The sequence below is a fragment of the Taeniopygia guttata genome, chromosome 30 (assembly GCF_048771995.1).
Source record: "Taeniopygia guttata chromosome 30, bTaeGut7.mat, whole genome shotgun sequence".
In the NCBI taxonomy this organism is placed as follows: Eukaryota; Metazoa; Chordata; class Aves; order Passeriformes; family Estrildidae; genus Taeniopygia; species Taeniopygia guttata.
Window position 1 is genome coordinate 1,006,809 of NC_133055.1, and position 10,725 is coordinate 1,017,533.

At 47.3% G+C, this 10,725-nt stretch overlaps 1 protein-coding gene across 7 annotated transcripts in view; it reads left to right on the top strand.

Moving 5' to 3' along the window:
* Positions 1–9,941, top strand: part of BRD4 (bromodomain containing 4) — an 83,583-nt gene extending 73,642 nt beyond the window's left edge. For 5 of the 7 annotated variants that reach the window (XM_072919956.1, XM_072919954.1, XM_072919957.1 and 2 more), the window contains exons 20-22: positions 417–628; positions 5,196–5,448; positions 8,046–9,941. In XM_072919956.1, the coding sequence (XP_072776057.1) occupies positions 417–628; positions 5,196–5,448; positions 8,046–8,114 (534 nt within the window). In that variant the 3' untranslated portion in view covers positions 8,115–9,941. Of the gene's footprint in view, positions 1–416; positions 629–2,213; positions 2,248–2,603; positions 2,636–5,195; positions 5,449–8,045 lie in introns of those variants that run through there. The other 2 variants (XM_072919958.1, XM_072919960.1) reach the window with 2 other exon arrangements.
* The last annotated feature ends 784 nt before the right edge of the window (positions 9,942–10,725 follow it).

A 10,725-nucleotide genomic window follows, 5' to 3' on the forward strand; every position in this document is an offset into this window, starting at 1 on the left:
TCCCACCAGGCTGAGGAACCCCCTGAGATCCCACCAGGCCAAGGAACCCCCTGAGATCCCACCAGGCCGAGGAACCCCCTGAGATCCCACCAGGCCGAGGAACCCCCTGAGATCCCTCCAGGCTGAGGAACCCCCTGAGATCCCACCAGGCTGAGGAACCCCCTGAGGTCCCACCAGCCTGAGGAACCCCCTGAGATCCCTCCAGGCCGAGGAACCCCCTGAGATCCCACCAGGCCGAGGAACCCCCTGAGATCCCACCAGGCTGAGGAACCCCCTGAGGTCCCACCAGGCCGAGGCATCTCCAGTTCCTCGGGACGAAGGCTTTGGAGGCCACCACCGCTCTGGTGGATCCTGGTGGATCCCGGAGCCGGCGGTGGCCCGGCGGTGGCCCGGCGGTGACGCACGTGTCCCGGCAGGACCTGAAGATCAAGAACATGGGCTCATGGGCCTCGCTGGTGCAGAAGCACCCGGCGGCGCCGGCGGCGGCGGCCAAGTCCTCCAGCGACTCCTTCGAGCAGTTCAAGCGGGCGGCGCGCGAGAAGGAGGAGCGCGAGAAGGCCCTGAAGGCCCAGGCCGAGCAGGTGGAGCGCGAGAAGGAGCGGCTGCGCCGGGAGCAGGAGAGGATGAGGTGAGGACACGGCCCCGGCCACCGCGGCAGGACAGCGGAACCGTCATCAGATGCACCATAAACACCACCAGAGACACCATAACCATCATTAGATCCACCATAAACACCACCAGGAACATCATAACCACCACCTGAGACACCATAACCATCAGCAGATCCACCATAACACCACCAGGAACATCACAAACACCACCTGAGACACCATAAACACCACCAGAGACACCAGAACCATCAGCAGATCCACCATAACACCACCAGGAACGTCACAAACACCACCAGGAACATCACACACCACCAGGAACATCAGAACCATTGTCAGATACACCATAACACCACCTGAGACACCATAACCATCATTAGATCCACCATAAACACCACCAGGAACATCACAAACACCACCTGAGACACCATAACCATCAGCAGATCCACCATAAACACCACCAGGAACATCACAAACACCACCTGAGACACCATAAACACCACCAGAGACACCAGAACCATCAGCAGATCCACCATAACACCACCAGGAACGTCACAAACACCACCTGAGACACCATAAACACCTCCTGAGACACCAGAACCATCAGCAGATCCACCATAACACCACCACCAGGAACATCACACACCAACAGGAACATCAGAACCATTGTCAGATACACCATAACACCACCAGGAACGTCACAAACACCACCAGAGACACCAGAACCATCATTAGATCCACCATAAACACTACCAGAAACATCACAAACACCACCTGAGACACCATAAACACCACCAGGAACATCATAACCACCACCAGAGACACCATAACCATCATTAGATCCACCATAAACACCACCAGGAACATCACAAACACCACCTGAGACACCATAAACACCACCAGAGACACCATAACCATCATTAGATCCACCATAAACACCACCAGGAACATCACAAACACCACCTGAGACACCATAAACACCACCAGAGACACCAGAACCATCAGCAGATCCACCATAACACCACCAGGAACGTCACACACCAACAGGAACATCAGAACCATTGTCAGATACACCATAACACCACCAGAGACACCATAAACACCACCAGAGACACCAGAACCATCAGCAGATCCACCGTAACACCACCAGGAACGTCACAAACACCACCTGAGACACCATAAACACCACCAGAGACACCAGAACCATCAGCAGATCCACCATAACACCACCAGGAACGTCACAAACACCACCAGGAACATCAGAACCATTGTCAGATACACCATAACACCACCAGAGACACCATAAACACCACCAGAGACACCAGAACCATCAGCAGATCCACCATAACACGACCAGGAACATCATAACCACCACCAGAGACACCAGAACCATCATCAGATCCACCATAACACCACCAGGAACGTCACAAACACCACCAGGAACATCATAAACCACCACCAGAGACACCAGAACCATCAGCAGATCCACCATTAACACCAGCAGAGACATCACACACACCACCAGTGGTCACTCAGTGGTCACTGTGGTCACTCATGGTCACTCAGTGGTCACTCTGGTCACTCTGGTCACTCAGTCTCCCTCAGGAGCCGGGAGGATGAGTAGGCGCTCGAGCAGGTTCTAGAGCAGTGCAGGGCTCCTGGTCACTCCTGGTCACTCCTGGTCACTCAATGGTCACTCAGTGGTCACTGTGGTCACTCAGTGGTCACTCAATGGTCACTGTGGTCACTCATGGTCACTGTGGTCACTCAGTGGTCACTGTGGTCACTCAATGGTCATTAATGGTCACAGTGGTTACTCAATGTTCACTGTGGTCACTCTGTGGTCACTGTGGTCACTCAGTGGTCACTGTGGTCACTCAATGGTCATTAATGGTCACTGTGGTCACTCAGTGGTCACTCAATGGTCATTTATGGTCACTGTGGTCATTCAATGGTCATTAATGGTCACTCCCGGTCACTCTGGTCACTCCCCAGGAGCCGGGAGGACGAGTAGGCGCTCGAGCAGGTTCTGGAGCAGTGCAGGGCTCCTGGTCACTCAGTGGTCACCCTGTGGTCACTGTGGTCACCCTGTGGTCACTGTAGTCACTCAGTGGTCACTCATGGTCACTCAATGGTCACTGTGGTCACTCAGTGATCACTGTGGTCACTCAGTGGTCACTCAATGGTCACTCAATGGTCACTGTGGTCACTCAATGGTCACTGTGGTCACTAAATGGTCACTGTGGTCACTCAATGGTCATTAATGCTCACTGTGGTCACTCAGTGGTCACTCATGGTCACTCAATGGTCACTGTGGTCACTCAATGGTCACTCCTGGTCACTCAATGGTCACTCCCCAGGAGCCGGGACGACGAGTAGGCGCTCGAGCAGGTTCTGGAGCAGTGCAGGGCTCCTGGTCACTCCTGGTCACTCTGTGGTCACTCAGTGGTCACTCCTGGTCACTCAATGGTCATTAATGCTCACTGTGGTCACTCAGTGGTCACTCATGGTCACTCAATGGTCACTGTGGTCACTCAGTGGTCACTCAATGGTCACTCCCCAGGAGGCGGGAGGACGAGTAGGCGCTCGAGCAGGTTCTAGAGCAGTGCAGGGCTCCTGGTCACTCTATGGTCACTCAGCGGTCACTGTGGTCACTCAATGGTCATTAATGGTCACTGTGGTCACTCAGTGGTCACTGTGGTCACTCAATGGTCATTGTGGTCCCTCCTGGTCCCTCCTGGTCACTCTGTAGTCACTCAATGGTCACTGTGGTCACTCAGTGGTCACTCAGTGGTCACTGTGGTCACTCATGGTCACTCAATGGTCACTCTGGTCACTCTGCAGGAGCCGGGAGGACGAGGACGCTCTGGAACAAGCGCGGCGGGTGCACGAGGAGGTTCTAGAGCAGTGCAGGGCTCCTGGTCACTCCTGGTCACTCTGTGGTCACTCAATGGTCACTGTAGTCACTCAATGGTCACTCAGTGGTCACTCAATGGTCACTCAGTGGTCACTGTGGTCACTCAGTGGTCACTCAGTGGTCACTCTGGTCACTCTGCAGGAGCCGGGAGGACGAGTAGGCGCTCGAGCAGGTTCTAGAGCAGTGCAGGGCTCCTGGTCCCTCCTGGTCCCTCCTGGTCACTCAATGGTCACTGTGGTCACTCAATGGTCACTCATGGTCACTCTGTCCCCCCCAGGAGCCGGGAGGACGAGGACGCTCTGGAACAGGCGCGGCGGGTGCACGAGGAGGTTCTAGAGCAGTGCAGGGCTCCTGGTCACTCCTGGTCACTCTGTGGTCACTCAATGGTCACTGTAGTCACTCAATGGTCACTCAGTGGTCACTCAATGGTCACTCAGTGGTCACTCTGGTCACTCAGTCTCCCCCAGGAGCTGGGAGGACGAGTAGGCGCTCGAGCAGGTTCTAGAGCAGTGCAGGGCTCCTGGTCACTCTATGGTCACTCCTGGTCCCTCAGTGGTCACCGTGGTCACTCAATGGTCATTAATGGTCACTGTGGTCACTCACTGGTCACTCTGTGGTCACTCAGTGGTCACTCAATGGTCACACTGTGGTCACACTGTGGTCACTCAGTGGTCACTGTGGTCACTCAATGGTCATTAATGGTCACTGTGGTCACTCACTGGTCACTCAGTGGTCACTCAATGGTCACTCAGTGGTCACTGTGGTCACTCAATGGTCATTGTGGTCACTCCTGGTCCCTCCTGGTCCCTCTTGGTCACTCAGTGGTCACTGTGGTCACTCAGTGGTCACTCATGGTCACTCTGGTCACTCTCCAGGAGCCGGGAGGACGAGGACGCTCTGGAACAGGCGCGGCGGGTGCACGAGGAGGTTCTAGAGCAGTGCAGGGCTCCTGGTCACTCCTGGTCACTCCTGGTCACTGTGTGGTCACTGTGGTCACTCATGGTCACTGTGGTCACTCAGTGGTCACTCAATGGTCACTCCCTAGGAGCCAGGACGACGAGTAGGCGCTCGAGCAGGTTTTAGAGCAGTGCAGGGCTCCTGGTCACTCCTGGTCCCTCCTGGTCACTCTGTAGTCACTCAATGGTCACTGTGGTCACTCAATGGTCACTGTGGTCACTCAATGGTCACTGTGGTCACTCCTGGTCACTCCTGGTCTCTCCTGGTCTCTCCTGGTCACTCCTGGTCCCTCCTGGTCACTCTGTGGTCACTCAGTGGTCACTCATGGCCACTCAATGGTCACTGTGGTCACTCAGTGGTCACTCATGGTCACTCTGTCCCCCCCAGGAGCCGGGAGGACGAGGACGCTCTGGAACAGGCGCGGCGGGTGCACGAGGAGGTTCTAGAGCAGTGCAGGGCTCCTGGTCACTCCTGGTCACTCTGTGGTCACTCAGTGGTCACTGTGGTCACTGTGGTCACTCAATGGTCACTGTGGTCACTCAGTGGTCACTCATGGTCACTCTGGTCACTCTGCAGGAGCCGGGAGGACGAGGACGCTCTGGAACAGGCGCGGCGGGTGCACGAGGAGGTTCTAGAGCAGTGCAGGGCTCCTGGTCACTCTGTGGTCACTGTGGTCACTCATGGTCACTGTGGTCACTCTGGTCACTCTGCAGGAGCCGGGAGGACGAGGACGCTCTGGAACAGGCGCGGCGGGTGCACGAGGAGGTCCGGCGGCGCCAGGAGCAGCAGCAGCAGCAGCAGCAGCCGCCGCCCGGCGCGGCCGCGGTGCCGGTGCCGGTGCCGGTGCCGGTTTCGGCCGCCTCGGCGCCGCCGCAGCCGCCGGCCCCGCCCGGCTCCCAGGCCATGCTGGACCAGCAGCGCGAGATGGCGCGCAAGAGGGAGCAGGAGAGGCGGCGGCGCGAGGCGGTGAGGGAAGGGTTAAAACGGACCGAAAATACCCAAAAAATGCCCCAAAAAATGGGGGAGGGGGTCCCTAAAGTCAGCCCCAAAAATGGGGGGATTGTTGTGGGAATAGAGCCAAAAATAGCCCAAAAAATCCCAAAAATGGAGGAGGGGGTCCCTAAAATCAGCCCCAAAAAATGGGGGGAGATGGTGGGAATAAACACAAAAATAGCCCCAAAAAATGGGGAGAAATTGTGGGATTGTCCCCAAAAATAGCCCCAAAACAGGGGGGGAATCGTGGGAATAGACCCAAAAATAGCCCAAAAAATCCCAAAAATGGGGGAGGGGGTCCCCAAAATCAGCCCTAAAAAATGGGGGGAGATGGTGGGAATAAACACAAAAATAGCCCAAAAAATGGGGAGAAATCGTGGGAATAGTCCCAAAAAAAGCCCAAAAAATCCCAAAAATGGAGGAGGGTGTCCCTAAAAATAGCCCCAAAAAATGGGGGGAGATGGTGGGAATAGACCCAAAAATAGCCCAAAAAATGGGGGAGGGGATCTCTAAAATCAGCCCCAAAAACGGGGGGATTATTGTGGGAATAGACCCAAAAATAGCCTGAAAAATGGGGGGAAATCGTGGAATTATCCCTAAAAAAATGGGGGGGAAATCGTGGGAATAAACACAAAAATAGCCCCAAAAAATGGGGAGAAATTGTGGGAATAGACCGAAAAATATCCCAAAAAATCCCAAAAATGGAGGAGGGTGTCCCTAAAAATAGCCCCAAAAAACGGGGGGAGATGGTGGGAATACACACAAAAATAGCCCAAAAAATGGGGGGAAATCATGGAATTATCCCTAAAAAAATGGGGATCATGGGAATCATGGGGAATTTGGGAAATCATGGGAATAGACCTGAAAATAGCCCCAAAAAATGGGGAGAAATTGTGGGATTGTCCCCAAAAATAGCCCCAAAAAAGGGGGGGAATCGTGGGAATAGACCCAAAAATAGCCCAAAAAATGGGGGGGAAATCGTGGGAATAGACCCAAAAATAGCCCAAAAAATCCCAAAAATGGGGGATGGGGTCCCTAAAATCAGCCCCAAAAATGGGGGGATTATTGTGGGAATAGACCCAAAAATAGCTCAAAAAAATGGGGGGGAAATTGTGGGAATAGACCCAAAAATAGCCCAAAAAAGCCCAAAAATGGGGGAGGGGGTCCCTAAAATCAGCCCCAAAAAATGGGGGGAGATGGTGGGAAATAGACCCAAAAATATCAAAAAAAATGGGGGGAAATTGTGGGAATAGCCCCAAAAATATCCTTAAAATGGGGGGAAATCGTGGAATTATCCCTAAAAAATAGCCCAAAAAAATGGGGGAAATTGTGGGAATAGACCCAAAAATAGCCCCAAAAATGGGGGGAAATCGTGGGAATAGCCCCAAAAAAAAATCTCAAAATGAGTCCCCAAAAACAGGAGGAAATCGTGGGAATGTCCCCAAAAATGTGGGAAAATTGTTGGGATAGTCCCAAAAAAATCTTCCAAAGGGGCCCCCAAAAACGGGGGGAAATCGTGAAATTATCCCCAAAAATATCCTGAAAAATGGAGGGAAATTGTGGAATTACCCAAAAAATGGGGGGGAAATCGTGGGAATAGCCCCAAAAATATCCCAAAAATGGGTCCCCAAAAATGAGGGGAAATCGTGGGAATATCCCCAGAAATATCCCCAAAAAATGGGGGGAAATCGTGGGAATAGTCCCAAAAAAAACCCCAAAATGAGTCCTCAGAAATGGGTTAAAATTGTTGGGGTGTTCCCAAAAATATCCCAAAAATCTGGGGGAAATTTTGGAATTATCCCCAAAAAATGGGGGGAAATCGTGGGAATATCCCCAAAAAAATCCCAAAAATGGGTCCCCAAAAAATGGGGGGAAATCGTGGGAATATCCCCAAAAAAAAATCCAAAATGGGTCCCCAAAAAATGGGGGGAAATTGTGGGAATGTCCCCCAAAAAAAAATCCAAAATGGGTCCCCAAAAAATGGGTGGAAATCGTGAGAATATCCCCAAAAAAATCCCAAAAATGGGTTAAAGTCACAGGGGGTCCCCAAAAATAGCCCCAAAAAATGACCCAAAAAATGAAGAAAAAAATCCAGAAATTACCCAAAATATCCCAAAAATATCCCAAAAATCTGGGGGAAATTGTGGAATTATCCCCAAAAATAGCCCAAAAAATGGGGGGAAATCGTGGGAATATCCCCAAAAAAAAAATCCAAAATGGGTCCCCAAAAAATGGGGGGAAATCATGGGAATATCCCAAAAAAAATCCCAAAAATGGGTTAAAGTCACAGGGGGTCCCCAAAAATAGCCCCAAAAAATGACCCAAAAAATGAAGAAAAAAATCCAGAAATTACCCAAAATATCCCCAAAAAAAACCCAAAAATGGGTTAAAGTCACAGGGGGTCCCCAAAAAATGACCCAAAAAATGAAGAAAAAAATCCAGAAATTACCCAAAATATCCCAAAAAAATCCCCAAAAAATCCCGAAATTTCCCAAAAAAAATCCCAAAAATTTGGAAAAAAAATTTTCCGGGAATTTTTTCTGGATTTTTCCCGTTTTTTTTTTTTTCAGATGGCGGCGACGATCGACATGAACTTCCAGAGCGACCTCCTGGCCATTTTCGAGGAGAATCTTTTCTAGGAGAGGCGATTCCGGCCGGGAATTTTGACTTTTTCCCAAAAAAAAGGACAAAAAAACGACAAAAAAAAAACCCGGAAAAAAAGAAAAAAGTGGAAAAAATCTCCAAAAAAAAAAAACAAAAAAAAGAGAAAAAATTCCTTTTTTTTTTTTTTTTTTTCTTCGCTCTTTCCCCCCCCCCTTTTTTTCCTGGCCAAAAATTCCCCAAAAAAATGGAAAAAAAAAAAATTACAAAAGTTGGGATTCTCCTTAAATATCGGAAAAAATTCGGGAATGGGAGCGGGGGCGGGGCTGCCTTACCCCGGAATTCCAATTTCTTTTTTTTCCCTTTTTATTCCCCTTTTTTTCACACCAAAAAACAAAAAAAAATCGGAATTCTCGGGAATTTCCCGGGATTTTGCGTTCGGAAATTTGGAATTTTGGGGTTTTTTTTTTTTCATCGATTTTTTTCGCTTTTCCTTTTTTTTTTTTCGGTGGGCGGCGAAAAATTGGGAGAAAATTCCCGATTTTTTGGGCGGATTTGGGGATTTTTTGGGGGAGGGGTGACGGCCTCAGGGACTTCCCCCCCTTCGCCTTTTCCCTGGAATTTTCCCTTTTTTCCCTTTTTTTTTTTGCTCCATTTTAAAATTTTTTTCCTTCCCAAAAAAATTCCCATTTTTTTCCCTTTATTTTCTTTTCTTTCCCTGATTTTTCCCTGAATTTTTCTTTTTTTTTCCCTGATGTTTTCCTGAATTTTTCATTTTTTTTCTCTGAATTTTTTTTCAGATTTTTTTCCTGATTTTTTCCCTTTTTTCCCAGCTTTTTCTTTTTTCTAATTTTTTCCTGAATTTTTCAATTTTTTTTTCCTGAATTTATTTTTTTTCCTGAATTTATCTTTTTTCCCTGAATTTCTTTTTTTTCCCCAGATTTTTTCTGATTTTTTTTTTCTGATTTTTTTTCCTTATTGTTCTTTTTTTTCCCCTAAATTTTTCATTTTATTCCTGATTTTTTCTTGACTTTTTTCCCTTTTTTGTCCAACTTTTTTCTGATTTTTTTTCCTTTCCTCTATTTTTTCTCCTTTTCCCCTGATTTTTTTCTTTCCCGTTTCCCCCCATTTTTAAAACTTTTTCCTTCTTTCCTTTCCATTTTTCTGTTTTTTATCCTGATTTTTCCCTTTTTTTTCCTTTTTCCCTGATTTTTCCCCACTTTTTTTTTGTTTTTTTTCACTTTTCCCCTTTTTTTTTGCGTTTTTTTCTTTTTCCCTCATTTTATCTTTTATTATCCCAATTTTCTCCACTTTCACCCTTTTTTCTTTCCCCTTTAATTCCATTTTTATTTTCCCTTCAATCCCTTTTTCATCTCTTTATTTTTCCCTTTTTAATTTGAATTTCTTCCCTCAAAATTCACTTTTTTCCCCCATTTTTTCCCCATTTTTCCTCATTTTTTTCCCCATTTCCCCCCAATTTTTTATAAATTCCTCAATTTTTTAAATTTTTCCCTTTTCCCCCTTTCCCCTCCCTCCCCTCCCCCTTTTCCCCCCAAAATCGCCGCCGCGCCCGCGATCGTTTTTATCATTTTTTTCCCGTTTTTAATTCAATTTTTTTTATTTTTTCTCCATTTTTTTTTACCCAAAATCCCGGGAATTCTCCCCGTTTCCCCCTCCCCCGGGGTTTTTATTAATTATTAATAATGAATTAATTTTATTTGGGTTGGGGTCGCCGTCGGTGCCAATCCCGAGGTTTTTTCCCCCGGAATTCCCGCGCCGGGGTTTCGCCGATCGTGGAATAAAAAACGCTGCGAGTTTGGTTTTGTATAAAAAAAAAACACCAAAAAACCACAAAAACAACGGAATTTTCGGGTTTTTCCGCCCCGTTTTTATGCCCAACATTTAAAGGGAGGGTGGGGGGAAAAAAAAAAGGGGAGGGAGGGAAAAAAATCAGAATTAAATCAAAAATATTTTCATTAAAAAGGGAATTTAAGGGAATTGAAATGCCCAGAAATAGGAATTTTTAGCAGAAATCGACAGAAATTGGGGATTTAAAATCCAAATTTTGAAGGTTTAAAATTGAAATTTGGAAGGTTTCAGTGGAAATTGGGATTTTAAAATTAAATTTATGAAGGTTTTAGTGGATATTGGTAGAAATTGAGGGTTTAAAATCGAAATTTTGCAGGTTTCAGTGGAAATTTGGGGTTTTTAAATTCAATTTTTGAAGGTTGAAGTGGAAATTGAAGTTTTAAAATTTAAATTTTGAAGGTTTAAGTGGAAATCGACAGAAATTGAGACTGAAGGGGGAAAAAAAATGAGGGAAACTGGGGGGGAATAGAAAAATAAGTGAGAAAAGGCAAAAAAAAATAAAAGGGTTTAAAATGGCCAAAAAATATAAAAATAAGGAAAAATAGTGAAAAATTTTAATGAAAAGGGGAGGAAAAAAGGTTAAAAAAAATATTTTTTAAAGGGTCAAAAATGTTTAAAAATAAAAATTGGGAGGGTAAAGAAGCCCCAAAGGACAGGAAAAGCGACCAAAAAAAAGTGAAAATTAAAGAGGGAGAATCGGGGAAAAAACAAAACAAAAAAGTTAAAAAAGAGAAAAAAAACAAAAAAAAAATTGACAAAAAAAGTTGAAAAAATGAGAAA